Source organism: Monodon monoceros, unplaced genomic scaffold (genome assembly GCF_005190385.1).
Source record: "Monodon monoceros isolate NGI ecotype Baffin Bay Population unplaced genomic scaffold, NGI_Narwhal_1 Super_Scaffold_3, whole genome shotgun sequence".
In the NCBI taxonomy this organism is placed as follows: Eukaryota; Metazoa; Chordata; class Mammalia; order Artiodactyla; family Monodontidae; genus Monodon; species Monodon monoceros.
This window is the reverse complement of record NW_021703780.1, coordinates 67,821,609-67,840,315: the sequence shown is the minus strand read 5'-3', so window position 1 is coordinate 67,840,315 and position 18,707 is coordinate 67,821,609. Positions and strand designations below refer to the sequence as shown.

At 48.2% G+C, this 18,707-nt stretch overlaps 2 protein-coding genes, 1 long non-coding RNA gene and 1 other non-coding gene across 5 annotated transcripts in view; 2 read left to right on the top strand and 2 right to left on the bottom strand.

The window, feature by feature from the left end:
* CHDH (choline dehydrogenase) overlaps positions 1-10,565 on the top strand; it is a 66,007-nt gene extending 55,442 nt beyond the window's left edge. The window contains exons 6-8 of the mRNA XM_029243851.1: positions 7,627-7,769; positions 8,252-8,354; positions 9,112-10,565. Of these exons, the coding sequence (XP_029099684.1) occupies positions 7,627-7,769; positions 8,252-8,354; positions 9,112-9,530 (665 nt within the window). The 3' untranslated portion in view covers positions 9,531-10,565. The remainder of the gene's footprint in view (positions 1-7,626; positions 7,770-8,251; positions 8,355-9,111) is intronic.
* On the bottom strand, positions 32-9,091 carry LOC114907833. Of its 2 annotated transcripts, XR_003796790.1 has the most exons (4): positions 8,799-9,091; positions 7,767-7,856; positions 6,576-7,646; positions 32-3,712 (listed from the first exon to the last, which is right to left on the bottom strand). It is a non-coding gene; the product is annotated as an uncharacterized LOC114907833 (long non-coding RNA). The 2 variants fall into 2 exon arrangements; XR_003796789.1 differs by having other exon boundaries at positions 6,576-7,856.
* Positions 10,295-18,707, bottom strand: part of CACNA1D (calcium voltage-gated channel subunit alpha1 D) — a 323,373-nt gene continuing 314,960 nt past the window's right edge. Inside the window, exons 44-46 of the mRNA XM_029243849.1 lie at positions 18,320-18,441; positions 16,129-16,449; positions 10,295-15,654 (exon numbers count right to left, since the gene is read on the bottom strand). Of these exons, the coding sequence (XP_029099682.1) occupies positions 15,361-15,654; positions 16,129-16,449; positions 18,320-18,441 (737 nt within the window). The 3' untranslated portion in view covers positions 10,295-15,360. The remainder of the gene's footprint in view (positions 15,655-16,128; positions 16,450-18,319; positions 18,442-18,707) is intronic.
* TRNAW-CCA lies at positions 17,431-17,503 on the top strand. The gene has a single exon. It is a non-coding gene; the product is annotated as a tRNA-Trp (tRNA).

Below are 18,707 nucleotides of genomic sequence, written 5' to 3'. Positions count from 1 at the left end.
GTGGGGTAAATAATTAATGTACGATTGTACATATAATGTACTGTGTATTGTCAGTAAGATAATGTACATGCTTGTAGGCGTGGGGTAAATAATGCACATTATACATATAATGCATTATGTACGATATGGTAATAGGTACATAGTAATGTGGTAGTGCATATATGCACGAAGTACATAGTAGTTTGTGGTAAAAAGAGGTTATTTTAATACTGACATGGTACTTAATAATCTTGTAAATGTCCCGTAACAAAGTTTCAGGGAATGGTTTAAGTGGAATTTCAGTTTTGGGTGCTGATGGTGGATCTGGAGCCTCTTCCTTGAGTCTTAGGGAGAGAATGTTATTCTCCTTTTCTGGTTTACAAGACCAGGGTAATAGATATACTACAAACACTCTTCATTTCAGGAGATTATTTTCAGTGATGCTAGTTACTGACATTAGTACCCAAATTAAAAAGAAATATAAAATAGATGCTAGTTGTCCGATAGTAATGAAGGGGTATTCCACGGGTTGTCCTCCAATTCATGGTAGTTTTAATAGGTCTGCTACTAGTACTCAAAATAGGTATCGGCTGAGAGACCGAAATGTTATGCTTTAGAGGTCAAAATGTTATGCTTCGTTGTCTAGATGTACGGAGCATTGGGATGAGTGGTAGAATTAAGACTGAAAAGATTAGGGCCAGTACTCCTCCTAGTTTATTGGGGATTGATCGCAGGACTGCATATGCAAATAGGAAGTACCAGTCTGGCTTGATATGGGTGGTGTTTTGAGAGGGTTTGCTGGGGTGTAGTTATCAGGGTCTCTTAATAAATCGGGTGAAAATACCACTAACATTATTAGTACTAGAAGTAGTAATGAGGCACCTAGATGTCTTGGATTGTATCGTAGGGGTGAAATGGAATTTTGTTACGTCAGATGAGATTCCTGTGGGGCTATTAGATCCTGTTTCGTGAAGGAATAGTAAGGGGACAGCTGTTAGTGCTGTAATAATGAATGGGAGAATAAAATGGAAAGCAAAGAAGCGTGTAAGAGTTGCTTTATCTACTGAAAAGCCACCTCAGATTCATTTGACAAGGCTTGTGCCGATATATGGAATTGCTGAGAGGAGATAACTGTTGCCCCTCAGAGTATTTGTTCTCAAGGTAAGACATAGCCTATAAATACTGTGGCCATGACTGTAAATAATAAGATGATTCCAGTGTTTCATGTTTCTAAAAAAGTATAGGATCCATAATAGAAGCCTCGTCCTATGTGAATAAATAGGCAAATAAAAAATATGGATGCTTCATTTGCATGTAGGTATCGGATAACTCACCCATAGTTTACATCTCGGCAGATGTGTGTTACTGATGAGAAAGCGTTATTATGTCTGATGTGTAATGTGTTGCTAGGAATAAGCCCGTTAAGATTTGTAATACTAAACAAATGGAACCGAGATCTCATCATGATGAAATGTTTGATGGGGCTGGAAGATCAATAAATGCACTGTTAATAATTTTTATTAATGGGTGTGATTTTCGGATGTTGGTCATTAGTGTTCTTATAGTTGAATAACAAGGATGATTTTTCACGTCATTGGCCATGTAAGAATAATGATAACATACACTGTATTTATTTTAAGTACTATTTTTTGTAATTAGTTTGGTGGGGTTTTCTTCAAAACCTTTGCCTATTTATGGTGGACTTGGGTTGATTGTGGGTGGTGGTGTTGGTTGGTTGTGGGATTGTGTTGAATTTTGGTGGCTCATTTTTGGGTTTAATAGTATTTTTGATTTATTTAGGGGGGATGTTGGTAGTGTTTGGTTATACGACAGCTACAGCTACTGAGCAGTATCCTGAGGTTTGAGTTTCTAAGAAGACTGTTTTAGGTATATTTCTTTCAGGGTTGATAATATAATTTTCAATGGTATTTTATGTTTTAAAAGATGAGGAAGTGGAGATTGTATTTCAAGTTTAACAGGCTAGAGGATTGAGTGATTTATAATACAGGTGATTCTGGATTTTTTAGTGAAGAGGCTATAGGAATTGTGGCGTTGTATAGTTATGGTGCTTGATTAGTAACTGTCACTGGTTGGTCATTGCCTATTGGTGGTGTAGTTATTATAGAGGTTACTCACGGTAATTAAATAGAACTATGCTTAGGGTGAGGGTAAAGAGGAAGGAGAGAAAATATAGTTTGATTAGGCCTTTTTGGTCTGATACTAGTGTAGAAAATGTTATTTGAATGAGGGAGGTAGTTTTTTGGTAAAATACTTCCTAGTTAGATTAAATCTAGGAGGGACGATGCTGATATGCTTCTTCCCATATCTGGAGTTACACTATAACAATCATTGATCTCATGTAACTATATATCATCATTTCATCAGAGGCTCAGTCACACATTTGGTAATGCAAGAAACAACAATTTTGTAAAACAGACGATATAAAAAATAATATAGCTAGCAGTATTAGTAAGGTCATATGTAAAAATTTAAGTCAAGAACTTCCATTAGGTGCAGCCCAGTATATCCCAGTTCATCTGACTTAGTCTGTTGTATACCAGTTCTTATCTTGAAGGGACATTATATATTGGCATTGTCCACAAGGCACCCAGCCCAATTTCCTAGTGTTACTAGGCTGGTTATCCCTAGTACAGTTTAATTTCCCCAACATAAGGGAGCCTTTAAATTTAAATGACCATAGCCTGGTGTTAACCTTCCGGTTGCAGATCATGGAGCATCTGATCTTAATCCAAAGATAGATTACTGAGTTAAGCTTCAGAAACAAATTTAGAGTGTCCTTTTAATAATTCAATTAAACTTTGCAACAATATAACATAACAGCAAGGAACTATCTGAGAAGTGAGTCTTAGTGAATACAGACCTCAATAAACAGAATTAGAATTTGATATCCCCTGAAATGTCTCTTTCTCCCTAAAATTACCCTCATTTTTATCAGATATCTCCAAATCAAGATTAATTTGTCTGCAAATTAAGTTTGATAAAAGGCCTCCCAAGGCCAGGAAAGCCACGCCAAGGGCCTGTCACAGATTTTGCCTTATAGATTTAGGTGAATCCCTCCCTTTTTGAGGTCCGCAAAATAACCTGAGATTCCTGCACCTGTTAGGAGGTGGCTTTACTAATTTATCTTATACAGCTGCTGGGAACCTAAGAGTTTGCGATCTCTGGAGGGATCAGGTAGAAAGAAAAGAGAAGTGTTTCAATTCTGCTTACAAAGGTACAATTTACCAAATTGCTACAAGTCATAATTAGTTTGAGGGGGTTTCTTTATAGCTGGAAAACACAGATTAAAAGCTAGTAGTGTTTCAGACAGAAACCATAAAAATTATAACCACGTTCATCAGTTTACTCAATCCTATGTAACTAATCCTTTTTGTTAACAGTTTCCATTAGACTGTTAAAAATATCTTACCTGGGATTTCCCCTGCGGTCCAGTGGTTCAGACGCCAAGGGTTCCATCCCTGGTCGGGGAACTAAGATCCCACATGCCTCGCAGTGCAGCCAAAAATAAAATAAAATAAAATAAAATAAATAAATAAATACACAAACAAATAAATAAATAAAAGACATAAATAAAATAGCTACTCAAAAGAAAAAAGTCTTACCTAGTTTAGTAGTATGATTTAAAAGTTATCAGAAACCTGTACTTGTCTAAAGCCCTTTCTGTGAATCTTCTTGAAGATGAAGCAGTTTTGCAAAGCATCAGTTTAACTGCCTGTGAATGACGAAAAGTCTTAAAAAGGCAAGGTTAACAAAGAAGCTTAACCAAGTTTCTGTCACATACAACATTTTAAGATAACTAATATTATAACAATACCAGGACATATCCAAATTTCAGAAACTTTATATAATTTCTAGAATGTGTATATTAATACTGTTTATCCATCCAGTATATTCTAAGTAGGTTTATCACTAGTGTGATAATGCTCTCCATGTAATTTAACATACCAAATACTACTAGTTAAATATTTCTCTCTGAAATGCCTCAGAGACCCTCTAAAGTGTCCCCAAGTTAGCTGGAGGTCAAAAGAACTTTAATTAAAATTTGGTATTTGGGAAGTTTGTCAAAAGGTCTCAAAACACTTGGTCAAATAAGATCATAGGTCATTGTGAGATAATGCTTATTCCTTAACCAAAGTTACAAGAGATCTCAAAAGCAAATACAGATCACTTAAAGGCACGGAAACTCACACAATCTGTTATCAAAAGCAGCATTCCAAGGAAACTTTGTCCTCTTACTAAAGAGAGAAAACCAGATCCAGTCTTGTACCAGCCTGCTTTTAGTAACAAAATTCACTTAATTAACTGTACTCTATACCTAGCCAATCCTGACCATCCACAAACCCTCCATCACTTTCTGTATCCATATTAGTCTGCCCCCCATTCTCTTCTCCACTGAGAAACAACCAGCTCTAAGACAGACTCACTTTCTTTTCCTTTAATAAAACGCAATTCCATTCTCATACCTTCTTCACTGCAAATACACATCCTACTTTCCTGCTGTACACTGGAATGCTTCCTTTATTATTTCTATTAGCTTTAATTACATGTTTAAACTAGAGCCCTCAACTCTTAAAAACCTTAATTTCTAGTGAAAACTAAGAGGTAAGCAATTGTGAACTTTTTTTTTTTTTGGTTGCATCGGGTCTTAGTTGCAGCAGGCGGGCTCCTTAGTTGTGGCATGTGAACTCTTAGTTGCAGCATGCATGTGGGATCTAGTTCCCTGATCAGGTATCGAACCCGGGCCCCCTGCATTGGGAACGTGGCATCCTAACCACTACACCACCAGGGAAGTCCCAGCAGTTATGAACTTTTACATTAGCATTCTGTAGATTGGTAAACATAAATACTAATGAAAATTTCTAAAAACATTTGCTTTCTTATAGAGAACATCTCAGGGTGGCACCAAACATGTTCATTAGTAGTCCTAAATACATTTAGTTTCTCTGTTTAGTAATTGATGTCTCAGTATCTTATTTTATTTGGGAACCACCTAGCTATTCAATAACTTCCATCACTTAATTTAGAACAACTCTAAATTTCAAGTATATTTCCAAGTATCTGGAGAGATTATTCTCACGTAGACATTCCTAAAATATAATTATTCCTAAAAAGTTCACCCAAAAGCTCTGATCTCACTTGTATTTTAATTCACTTAAAAAGTTTCATCACACCAAGTTATGTTCCTTGCTGACAAAGTTACAACAGATATAATAAGATCTTATTTGACTTCTATTAAACCTAGGTACAATAAAGGTATTATACTTAATGTGGATGACAAAGACATGTCTATTTAAATTAACAAACTTAAACTAAGTTTAATACCAGATATTAATTTAATACTGAATATTTCCCAGTTTACATGAACCTGAAATTAATTCTGACCAGTTACCTTCTGTATTTTTGAAAATTTATATAAGCACTAAATTTCCCTTAAGCCAATTAAATAGAGCTCATTAAAAAATTAGTTTTGGTAATAACATCCAAAGGTAAGGACATATATATAACGCACACAGATATACAGACAAACACAACCAGAGATCTCAAAGCTTCATTTTCTAAACTTAGTTAGTTATGAATCAGGTATTATAAAACTCACTAGTTTATAAATAATGGTTGGAATAAGTAAAATTTAGAAAGCTTTCCTTCCACATTGTTTTTTTTCCCCTCGATCTCAGGAATTAGAGATGATCTAGATCAGATAAGTGATCCTGAGAGCCCTGGTCTCAAGGCACAGGGCGAGAAAAGCAAGTTCTCGCAGAAGGAGTTGTTCCCTCAGGGTCAGAATTCTGAAAAGACGTTTTATCAAGCTTCCCTTTTCTAACTGTATATGCAAAAAGAACCAGTTTGGAATTTTCAAGAGTTTCACCTAAACCAGTTTTCTCTGGAGTCTGAAGGATATTCTGGCCACCCAGTGTTATAATAGAATATCATCTTTTTCTTAGTCATAGGCTCACAGCTAAAATCTTTCCAGTCAGACAGAATTCTCCCAAGAGGGCTCTGCAGTGGAACAGAACCAGAGTTTCCCATTTCATAAGGCAGAATGGCCATCACAAATCACAGCACAGGACACAGAGTACGAAACACACACAGGCACCGCTGTCCTAATCAGACACCCCCTTAAATACAAGGTTGCAGTCTCTCAGAAAACCTCCTAGAGACAGAGCACTTCAGCTCCAAGTACTGACGAACAGAGTAAATGGAACTATCTCAGGTCTTCAGAGATTTCAAAGGGAGGAAAGGAGGGCAGTTTGAAAGAAGAGGGGAAGGACGGGGCGGGGGGGGGGGGGCGGACAAAAGGGGTGGCCTTACGGACATCTCCTGCCAGGTGTTACGGGACTTTTCTCTGGGCTTCCAGGAAGGGAGGACAGGAACTCGGCCCTACCAGAAACTAGATACCAGATAATTCAAGTTCTCTGCCCACCGGAGGTGATCAGGCTCTGGTGCTCAGATAACTGAAGCCCTTCCACCAGACTCCTGCATCCAGAAGAAAGGAGGGTGGGATAGGAGGGGTTGAGAAGAGGAAGGGGAGAGGGAAGGGAAGGGCAAAGACATCAGCGACGTCTCTTGTTCCTTACCTGGGCGGGGCACTCTGGCCCGTCATCTGCGTCAGGAGGAGATCAGAGACAAGAGGGTCCCAGTGGTGGCCTCTGGGTCTGGTCCGTCGGTAGGTGAGCTGGTACCTGAGCAGTCAGGATGTCAGTCGTGGTAAAGAAGAGATTCCACCAGAGTCGCCAGCTGTTGCAGGAAGGGAGACCCCTTCCAGGGCCCGAGAGTGGGCTCTCGAGTTGTTAGGGAACCATTAACCAAAACCACTCGCCTTGGCCAGGCGCGATGATAGCCTCTTGCCTGAGGTGTCTCACAACAGGAGGTCCTGAAAAAGAACATGGTGCTGCTGGTGAAAACTAACCGGGAGGATTTGGGAGGGGCCAAAAGAGGGCAGAGACGACCAGCCTCCCAGAATCCTTTGCGCTGGGATCCATCTTGGCTGAGAGACGCGCACGCCACCAGGAAGGACCCTGAGTCAGACCATGGGCCAAGCAAGATGCTTGGCCAGAGACAACCTGGAAACTAACCCCATCACCATAAAACCTGAGACTGTGAGCCACGTGGCAAAGCAGTTCTCCTGGGTTCCCTTACCCTCCTGCTGTCTGCCCGGGCGCCCCTTCCCAATAAAGTCTTTTGCTTTGTCAGCACGTGTGCCTCCTCGGACAGTTCATTTCCGAGCATTAGAGAAGAGCCCACTCTCGGGCCCTGGAAGGGGTTCCCCTTCCTGCAACAGTGGGAGGTTGGATGGAAGGGGGCCTTGACCTGGATCACGGCCTGTGTGTGAAGGGTGGGCTGCAGTAGGTTTGGGATATGCCCATAGGACATCAGGTCCCACAGTCCAGTTGGCAGGGTTGGAGTCAGGGGAAGGGGCAAAGCTGAAGCCCCTTGGCATGGAGCTGATATCGAAAGCCCTGGTGCTGGGTGAGCCCACCTCGGGGAAGGAGGACAGAGTTGAGGACTTGGGTCCAGGCACTAGACTACAGGCCAGGAAGAGGAGGAGGAAGTGCCCAGGAGAGAGGAGGCTGGCCCACCTGCCACGCCTGGACTTGCTCCTCTGCCTCATCGTCTTCTGATCCTCAGGGGATGGAGCCACGGCCCATCTGGAAACAGGTGGGTTCATCCGGAGCCAGCCTGGGGTCCCCCACCCGGACATCCAGTTCCACTTCCTCCCTTCCCAGGTGATCGACCATGGGCGGGTCCCCCCACAGCAGGAGGCTTACCAGGTGAGCAGGTCGTCTCCCCACTGCAGCAGGGCCTCCGGGGTGGGCGGCCCAGAAGGCGGTGCCCTGCTCTCCAGCTGCCCGGAGTGTCTGAGGGGAGGGAAGGGGGGTGGGGAGCCAGAGGTAGAGTGAAGCAGACTGCGTGGTGCACAGCAAGGCCACACCCGCACCCAGCTCGGGGCAGCTGCACCGGGTCCTGAGTACTAAAAATGGACAATGAAGCCGGCTCTGCCCAGGGACCGCCAGCCCCTGAACATGAGGCATCAGGTATAAAGCCAGGAAGCAGGAGAGAGGGACTGAGGTGGTTTTGATGCCTTTTGTGTGTGTTGGGGGTGGGGCTGGTAAGATGCAGGTAGATTTTAAAATGTATCTGCTCTTAATTGACTCTGGGTGTTGAGTCCCAGGGACCACAGGAAACCCGGGGCCTCTCTAAATGACTAAGCTGGGGGGTTAACAGGGGTCACCGCCTCTCTGGGCTCTTCCAGGTGCATGTGGGGACCATGCGGGGCACGAGCGTGGGCTGGCTCAAACTGAGAAGTGCCAACCCCCATGACCACCCTGTGATCCAACCCAACTACTTGTCAACAGGTAATTCAGCCACCTTTGTCCCTCCCAGACCTGGGCTTGTTGGGTCGTTGACGGATTGACTGCATGAATGAATGCCTTTATGGGGTTCATATTTGTCCCTGAATCTCACCCCTGGACCCCATTTTTGAGACACAAGTCACATTCTGTCCCCCCGCCACCCTATTATCCTGGGCTGTAGACGTGCACGTGTTGCTATGTAGTGCCCTCGGTCACTTGAAGTAACCCTGACACACCATTTTGCACAGTAGGCAGGATTTGCAGCTTCCAGAACAATCTACCAAGAGACGCAAGGAGATCTGGCTGTGTATAGATAGCTCACAGAACCTTTTTCTTACTGTTCCTGTGAGTATCTTATAAAAGCAAATTACACTCCTGGGCCTGCCTCTTTATGCACAGCAAAACTGCACAGTCCCCACTGGGCAGGTTTTGCCCAATAATACTCACGCTGTGGCAGAGGCAGGACGTGTAGTCTTATCTCTATTTTATAGATAAGAAAATTCAGATCTCCGATTTAAATGTAGGGCCTCCGGGGCAAGCTGTGTCCGTCTAGGATGCTGTCTGTTTGGGCTTCGTGGGACTCTGCTTGGTTGCACTGTAACTGCTGATGGGTAGGTGACAGGCGACCTGGTGGCTTGGACCTCCATGTCCCTGAACCGTGTCCCCATGGGCAGCTTCTTGAGCCTCTCCCAGTGGCGAATCTTCCAGCGAGGCCAGCACGGTAAGAGGAGGCATGTAACCTGTTTCTTCTCCTTGACAGAAACTGACATCGATGACTTCCGTCGGTGTGTGAGGCTGACCAGAGAAATTTTTGCACAGAAAGCTCTGGCACCGTTCCGGGGGAAGGAGCTCCAGCCAGGAAGCCACGTCCAGTCGGATAAGGAGATAGACGCCTTTGTGCGGGCAAAGGCAGACAGCGCCTACCACCCATCGTGCACCTGCAAGATGGGCCAGCCCTCCGACCCCATGGCAGTGGTGGACCCGCAGACCAGGGTCCTCGGGGTGGAAAACCTCAGGGTGGTCGACGCCTCCATCATGCCCAGTGTGGTCAGTGGCAACCTAAACGCCCCCACCATCATGATCGCAGAGAAGGCAGCCGACATCATCAAGGGGCGGCCAGCTCCCTGGGACGAGGCTGTCCCTGTCTACAAGCCCAGGACCTTGGCCACCCAGCGCTGAGGCTGTCCCTGAGTAAGAAGGCTCAGCACAGCCCTTGGCACCAAATGTGCTTTCCTGGATCTCTCTAGAATGTTACAATTTGATGGCCAAGAATTGGATAATTTAAGAAATGAAACCAGGGTTGGTCAGTGAATCGGGTTCTTTCTTCCCAGCATGTCCCTGGGGGCCCTCTGGGGAAGGCCGGCATTCTGGCTGGGGCCCCTCCTCCCTGCCTCCTGGTAGGACAGCAAAGGGGACGGGAGGCCGGTGGAGAATGGGTAACTCTGGCCAGGTCCTTGTCTTGTGTTCCGCGGTGCTCTCCAACCCCGGGTCCTGCTGTGTTCCTGGGTCCTGATAGGACTTGAGGAAAGTGGTTCTCTCCCAGGCTCCCTCTGGAGGCAAGCCCGTCCAAGAGCAGGGTGCTTGCACAGAGGCCGGGGCATCCTCCCTCTCAGGCTGAAAGCTGCAGCGGAGGCCAAGGGTCCCACAGGAGTTAGGGAGCGTGGAGCTCAGCTGGGATGTGTGCACAAGCCTCCAGTGTCCAGAGGGAAAGCTGCCTGCTGGGAGAAACAGAGTTCTCCTTTCTCTGCCGCTTCCTGATTTCACTCCCAGAGTGAGGCAGGAACTGATGCTCAGTTGGGTACCTCTGAGGGGCTTGCAGCCCACCTCGCTGATGCTCTGGTTCTTATTAACACCATCAGCCCGATGAGAGGAATTCTGGGACTTTTTCCAGGACTCAGGAGTCTACAGGGCCTTTTCACTACCATAGGTTTCAGGGTTTAGCATTTTTAAAGATTTTCCTGTTGCCAGGAAACCTAGAAACCCAGAGCAAACCTGCATCCCTGGCCCGCTCCATGCAAAGCCTCCCTCTCAGCCTAGGGAGATGGAGGGCTCAGCAGTGGCCACGGCCGGCTCATTCACATTCTCCAGACGTCCACGGCAACAGACCAGGCGGGAGCCAGACTGACGGAAAAAGCAGTCAAGTAAAACTATGATCCTGATCCTGTAAAAAAAAAAAAAAAACGCAGTTGAGTGAAAGAAAAATAAATTGGCAAAGATTTGAGTTTGCGGGGCGGGGGTGGGGGCGGGGGAAACAGATACAAAGTAACATTTAAGACAGCTCTCTGATCTTTAAACTTCTTATAATTCAATAATGCAATCCCGTAACTTATCTTTGAACTGAGACTGTCATTATCCAGCCTGTCTCTACAAGCTAATGAAAACTTGAATGCATTTTGGATTGGTTTTTCTGACGATATCCAAAAGCCACTGTCTATGGCGAGAAAGAATGGAAGTGCTGTATGGAAACCTGTCGTGCTGGACCCAGAATCAGGAGGGGAGGAAAATGGAACGTTCCTGGCTTCACCCTGGATCACAGTGGATTGAGGTGCCTTGGAGGCCCAACAGCTGCAACTTAACGTTTCTGAGAAAGATTTCCAGAAGGGTGGAAAGAAGAAAGCCATCACACCATCCTTCCTTTAAAATTCCTTAAGCAAACCTTGTTTCATCTTACCTGTATCTTGCTTTATTTTCGGTTCCAACGGAGGGTCAAGAAAGAAAATTCTACATCTGCCAAGAGATGTCTTTCTCCTAGAGAGGTCCCCACCTGCCCACAGGCCTCCTCTGGGTCTTGAAGCTGCCTGCGGGGGCGAAGGAACAGTAGGAGTGCAGGTGCCAGCCCCCTGCTCTGAGGGCCACGAAGTGACACGTCAGGTGTGCGGGGGGTCCCAGGCCTGAGTGTGACTGCGCTGACCTCCTCTGGCGCCAGTATGGCAGGTGAGATGGCCATTCAGTTCGGTCACATCTGCGTACTGTGGTGCCCTCGGCCTCTGAGACAGTGGCTGATGCGCTAGTGTGCGTGTGTCAGTGGGCAAAGCGAAGTGTGTAAGGGGAGCCTGTACGGTGGATGGCACCCAGGCCCCTCTCCCGCCCTTGCTACGGGGCCTCCTTCCATGCGATCACATGACACTGCCCCCCCCCCCCGCCACGTTTCAAAGGAGGAGAGCGTGAGTGTCGCGTATATCCAGGACCCAACAGAAAACTGCTATTGGAGTTCAGACCCAGGACAGAATATTCTGATCTGAGGTGGTTCCTCCCTCGAGCCCTGACAGCTGAGTGCTGTGGCCACGTGGGCAGGGTGGAGCCAGTGGCCCGTGTCCTAACCTGAAGGGTCCACCACCACGAAGAAAGCTCCGACCTCAGAAAGAGAGGACTGTTGGCCAAGGAAGCCAGAGAAGGGAGGAAAGTGCAAACTGGAATTGGGGAGGATGAGCCATAGTCTGGCAGCCCGAGGGGCATGGAGACCGGCCAGCGCTCAGCCTCCTGAAGAACCAGGAAGACGTCGTTTAAGTCCCTTAGCAAAAAGCCTGCAGTACTCCCCAAAAGGAAAAACGTACATTTCCAAAAATGGTTGAAAAAGCCTAACAGAAAGCTGCAAATGTGCCTAGTGGTCAGAACACTGACCCCTCCGAAGAAGCCAGTGTTTAAGCTGCTGCATCAGGGTTCTTCCTGGTAGAGTAAGAGCCAGAGCACACAGCTAGAGGAGCAGCCTGCCCGCAGGTGACCAGGAAAGGGCAGGTCCCGGAGGTGGGACTCTGGCGCCTTAACGTCCGGCCTCGTGCGGCCCTTGTGCAGGCCGCAGGAGCCACTTCCACAGATTCAAATAGAGTCTTCTCTGCAGCCAAACCGTGTTCCTCCGCCCAAAGGTCATTTCAGATTTCCACAGCACGACTTACCATCAGATCAAATGCCTAGGTGCCTTTCTCTTAAAACCCAGAAAAAACACACACCCTTCTCCGCTGGCCCCGTCTTGAGACCCAGCCTCCCATCGCATCTCCTGCCACTGTCCCCACAGGGCGCCCTCCCAGCCATTCTGGCTCTCGTTCTCTGGTTAGAAGCAAGGGCCCCAGGCCTGCTCCTCTTCCTCGCCTGCCCCCCTAGGTCCCCAGTAGGGAAGGAATATCATTTTAGAGAAGTAAAAACTTTTTTTCAACAAATGAAGGCCATAGCTGGAGTCTGTCTTTGAGTCGGGGAGGCTAGTAAAGGAGTTAGAACTCTGTGTGTGATGCTAACCAGTTTTCAGGACAAACTGACCACCCAGCCTAACAGTAAAAACCTTTGCAGGAAAATAGGCAATGGGCAAAGACACTTAGGACTGCAAAACATAAACACCACAGAATAAACTGCTCTGGTTTCTCTCACAAGCGTGGCATCAGCCGTAAAGTGAGTTCATCAGGCAGGTTAAGCCCATCCTGCACTGGAGAAGCTTCTGGGGCCTTCACAACCCACCCTTCCCAGCCACTGGCTGATTCTGAAACATCTCAGAATCAGGCTGGGAGGTGCTGCGTGGCCCGGTCGTCTGGATGGAAATCACAGAGACCATTTTAACGAGGTTCTTGCTGCCATTTCTGTTTCGTGATATTATGGAAAACACAAGATGAAAGAAACTAAATGTACTATTCCTGGGGACACAACAACATGACTTTTTTTAGGGAGTGGGAGGGGAACTAAAAAGGAGAGACATTTAATCTTAAAAGATTCCTGAAAGAAAAAAACCATGCCCTACAACTTCAATTTTTTCTTCCAAAGAAAAATTTAATGTTAGATGAGCAGCCGAAGCAGGCTTAATGCAGACAGATATTAGGAGTGGTGCAGCCTGTAAAAATGCCAGTTAAGTGCCGACTAGAAAAAGATCACCGACTATACCAGAAAACTCAGTCCTGTCACGGCAGTTTTGGACTGATGACGGTAAGCCAAGCCACACGGTAAGAAAGACCAACGCTCGGTGGAGAGACACAGAGTCTGAGATGACGGTGATAGTGGGTTAGCCCTTCAGGAGAAACAGTGCTCTCTCTCTGCAGCTGGACTTAAGCTGCCATCGGCATGAGGATAAGGAAAAAGGAGAAGGCGCCAAGAGGATAAGAAAAAAATCTACATAATTACAGAAGTGCCCTCACAGAGCACCTGCCCCTCCCGAAGCTCTCACTGGCGAACGCCAGCTCTTTGCGAGGAGGGCTCCCAAGTACAATAAAATTATTAACACAGCTTTATTCTGAAGATCATTTTGCATTTTAATAAAAAAGGATTTACGTCAGGAAATAGTCATTTACAAACCTTGAAGTGTTTTTGCCTGGATCTGGAGTAAGAATGTCTTAAGAAGAGGTTTGTAAGGTCTTCATAACAAAGTGTTATTTACAAAAACAAAAAACAAAAAAAAAACATTAACAGGTTATGTAATATTTTAAAACTTTGAACCAAAAATCGCTACCAGTCTTTTTGACTGCAGGGAATCCCTGCCAAGGTAACTTGACAAAGTCGGCATAATTCTGTGAACAGAAAAGGAAGCCTTTGATGGGTCTAATGATCCAAAAGTGGGTTTTCATCGAGAAGTACAATTGGAGTGTGAGTGCGTTCTAATGAAAACTTCAGCCCTCATTCAGTTGCATATAAAAGCCCTCAAAGAGAACACACAGTACAGCAATGTTTTGTAAAAAGGCAACAATACGATTTGTACAGAGCCCGACGTCTAGTCCTATAGATCATCCTTTGCCCCCTCTGTCCCCAGCACTCCTTATTTCTTTCCTAAGACAAGCAGCCTTACCAGTCCCCAGGGGACAACAGCAGAAGGACTTCATTCACCTGTGCGATTATTTCTGCGCCGGAAATGTCCTGTGGGGGCAGCTGAGAAAACCACAACTATGAATGCCACCGGGTCAGAGTAACCAGCTCGACCTAGGCTGCAGTGTGCTCATCGGAGAGTTACTAAAGCAAAACAAAAGACGGCTGCAACCCATGGTGGATCAGAAGGTGCAACATCAAATCATAGAACCCCTGCCCCGAAAGAGACTGCAAATAGTCATCTAGTACCTCTTGTGTAAAGACAGATTTATAGTGACTCAAAATAGTTTAGAAAAATCTCTGTAGTGCCAAGTTCTTTTGAACTTAAAATTTTACCCCCAGAAGATTTCCACTGGATAGATGAGAATTGGCTCTATTTCTTCTACTTCTGTATAGCCCGAGTAAAAATACTAATAGTTTCTAGATTTGAGTGGGGAACTACAATTATTAGGACCCATGGATATTGCTGCATTTCAAATACGGTACAATAATTACAAAATATAGACCATCTCTTTACAAATACAAATTATAGTATATTACAAGTCATATACAGTAAATCTAGAATTTTTAAACAAACTAGCGTATCTAAGTTTACCTGGTTGCGAGTGCATTATTATTCCAGTTTACAGTTGCCCTTTGCCTGACGGTCAGAAACCAACCGTCAGAGTGATGCTCTCTCCTGTAAACTGGCGTCACGTCACAGAAAACCCCGTTTACAGGGTCCCGTTCCCCTCTCAGGATGACGGCTGGTAGGTAGGTCCTGACTTACACACTGTATTTCAGAAGAGCCGAACAGGAATCAGGAAGCAGTGTGTTTTGGGGGGAAAAGGTTTAAAAATGGATACGCTGGGCCCAGTGAACGTCTGATATGCTAGACCGATGGCTGAGGTAATGACATAGGTAAGGTGATCGTCATCACCTTTAAACCTTCCCCTCATGCCCGCGGGTGGCGGGCCAGCGCTCTGGACAAGCGGGCAGGGCTTGTCCGCCCTCCTCGCTGGTCCTCTCCAGGAGGGCTGGACCTGCCCTTGCCCACAGCTGGGGCTGAGCGTGTGGGTGCGGCTGTCCCCTACCAGATTTATGGCTTCCTTGAGGCATGACATCACTTGTACAAAAGTCTAAATTGAATAGGGACTCCACACTGGTGCCTACATTTTCCTAACTACGAGGCACTTTTCCCCTGGCCCTCCGGCGCCCCACCTGAGGCCAGAGCCAGTCGGCCGCTCCCTGGGGGCTACAGGGTGGTGATGCAAATCATTTCATCCGCCAGGTCCTCCTCATCCCTCCCGGGGTCTGGCTCCTCGTCGCTATAGCCGGGCCCGAAGTCCTGGAGCTCGTAGTCCTGCCGGCGTGAGACGGGCCCCACGTCCCCATTGGCCCGGGGATGCACGTTCCCGTTCAGCAGGTTGCTGGCTGCACTCTCCATCTCGTCGATGGTTAGGTCACAGGCATCAGCGATTTCGTGTTTTGTCGCTGACACGAATTTTGGGTCCCTCGCATACCGTCCTAAGCCTTCGGATATCAGAACCTGTACAGGAAAGAGGATCAGTGGCACAAATGCAAAAGGACAGAAAAAGCACCTCAAGCAGTGACTGTATGATGTGCTCTGGGGACTCAGCCAATCATGTCTGCTAGCCCCCATACGTGGTAACTAAGAGGGAAAGTGAACGGCTTTGAAGATCTGAAGGACCTCAAACACTGCACGTGGCCCAACAAGAGTGCAACCCACCGGGGACAGATATTTCAGTATAAGCTAGTCGTATCTGCAGGAACAGCACACACAATCCTAGGTACAGCTAGCTGATGAAACGCGGCAGGGGTGCTGTTTTTATATTCATGCTTTAAGTACCATCCTGGCTGCTAAGAAGTGGGCGGTGTCCAGGTTCAGAAGCCAGGCATCTGGGCTCCGGAGCCCACCTGCCCTCAGAACCACCACCCGTTCCTGTTGCGCGCGGTTCTCCCCAGTTCCGCTCTCCCGTGCAGCCTCCGCGGCCACACTCACCGCCTCCACCAAGCTGTCTGCGCTCCTCTGCTTGTCGCTGTTTTTGTTGTGGAAGCTGCTGGGGACGGTCAGGCTGGCTGGTGTGAACGTCCGATAGGAGACGCCGGGCTCGTCCGTGTACCACGAGCTGCGGTGCAGGGATGGTAGGCTGCCGTTGACCTGGTCCGGGGCCTCCGACCGCTCGACCTGGATCAGTGGGGTGTAGCATGGCGTCCAGTCCCTGTACGACGGGGTCGCTGGCGGGGTGGCCCACGACCTGGTGGAGTGGCTCGGCGAGTACTTCTGGGCTTTACTGGAATCTAGGCCGGCGACTGCCATGATCTGAGGAGAAAGAGGAAGTGGGGAGACCAGAGGTCCTCAGAGGTCCCGGCCTCGGGCCCCCTCAAAACAGACCAGGCTGGGGCTTCCCGGGTGGCGCAGTGGTTGAGAGTCCGCCTGCTGACGCAGGGGACGCGGGTTCGTGCCCCGGTCCGGGAAGATCCCACATGCCGCGGAGCGGCTGGGCCCGTGAGCCATGGCCGCTGAGCCTGCACGTCCGGAGCCTGTGCTCCGCAACGGGAGAGGCCACAACAGCGAGAGGCCCGCGTACCGCAAAAACAAAACAACAACAACAACAAAAAAAAACAGACCAGGCTGGAGGCGCTGTTTTACAGGGGCTTCAGAAGGACACAGCACACTGAGTAATTCAATGAATTGGCCGTAAAAACTTGGCTTTCTAGCAGACCATGTTTTCTTTTCCCCCAAACGCATAATATATTTCCTGTGACTCTTCCCAGGTAGGAATCAGTTGTTGGTGAAATTGCTTAGAAGCATGAAGAAACAGGGAAGACGCACAAGCTGTGGGGTATGAACATGCCACCCGGTTCACTCCGGGTTTGAATAGGGAGGTGCATTCAGGGCAAGCTGACTGCGCCCAGCGCTCGTAGGGAAACAGGCTGGTTCTCTTTAGGGCAACTCATCCCGCGGCCAGCACTCTGCTCAGAAGCACCAGGTAGGCACAAGCCTGCTTCTTCCACCTCCAGAGACGCCATGGCAGGTCTGCCCTGGCACCCACTCTGCAGAGGGGGACGGTGAGGCCGGGTTTATGAACAGCACAGGCCTGTGGCCAAGTCGGAAGCCAGGACCGCCTGGGGGAGGCAGGGCGGGGCAGCAGGGGACAGGGCACGGTCACGCACAAGCCCACAAAGACCTCCATGCCTACTCGGTGTGTGGCATGTGACGGCCAGGGCCTTCTAGAGGTTTGTCCTCCGTCCACGACAAAGCAGCACACAAAACAACATAAAAAATGGAAGGCAGCAGACTTCGTTGGTGGTCCAGTGGTTAAGACTCTGCGTTCCAAACGCAGGGGGCCCGGGTTCGATCCCTGGTCAGGGAACTAGATCCCGCCTGCCGCAACTAAGATCCTGCATGCTGCAACTATGACCCAGCACAGCCAAATAAATAAATCATTTTTTTTTAAAAAGGAAGACAGAAAGGCAAAAGGTTCGCAGACCTGAACAGAAACTCTGAAATGGACGCTCAGGGTAAGAAGCATACCATACCGTGTGTGCTCCCACCTGACCCAGACACACACGGACACAAGAGGACAGCAGCTCTGATGTGCTCTTTTCAGGAAGACAAAGTACCATATCCTTGTCCTGGAGGCAAAGCCCCGCAGGCCCTCCAGGCCCTGGGCTCCCTCCTGTCCGGCCACCCTGACAGGCCGGTCTCCCTGGACTACACCCCCCTTGCAGGCAGGTCGGAGGCTCACACACCCTCGTGACCCCAGGGCCCGGCCCCCAGAGGGCTCCGTAAATGACGGGACAAGCTCTCAGAGCCAAGGGCAGCACCGATTGTTCAGGGTCAGTCAAGCGGCCGCCACTCCCTGCAGTGTGGCTTGTCCCAGGCCTTGCCTTCAGTGCCGAGGAAGGGTGTGTGCAGCTAGGCTGAGAGCCCGGCTCTGGAAGCTGGCAGCCTGGGACTCAAATGCCAGCTCGGCCACTCAGCTCCTGTGTGAGCTCAGGGATGTCACCTTCCCTCTGTGATGCTTGCTCGTCCGTAGGACAGGGTTCACAATAGTTTCTATTTGGCGAGGTGGTCACAGGACTGAACCAGAGTGTTTGTGAAGGGTCCCCCTTCCCTCCAGTGCTGGCAGCCAAGGGGGACAGGGTGCCCATCGGCCCTGGGGGCAGGGCCAGGTGTGCCGGCTCACCTGTTGCTGCATCAGGTGCAGAGGCAGGGCCGTGCGGTGGAGGAAGGCGGGGGATGGCGGGAACTCCTCCTGGCTGCTGTGCCGGCGCAGGCACTCGAAGTTGAAGGAGGATCTCCGGGGGGCTGAGAAGTTAAAGCACACCGTGCAGCTGTGAAACCGGCCGTCAGGGCCCCGGGGCTCTGGGGTCAGGGCAGCCCCCTGGACATTCAGCAGGGGGCCCAGGAGGAAGCAAGCAAGGCATCCAAGTAAAAGCATTGGGCACCAGGGCGGGGTGGGGGGGGGGGGCGGTGTCTCAGAACTTTGGGAGGGAGGAAGAAGCAGCCCGACTAAGGGATGTTTTCAAAAGAGCAAGTCAATTTCTCCTCCCTGCCACACCTGTTCTCAGGGG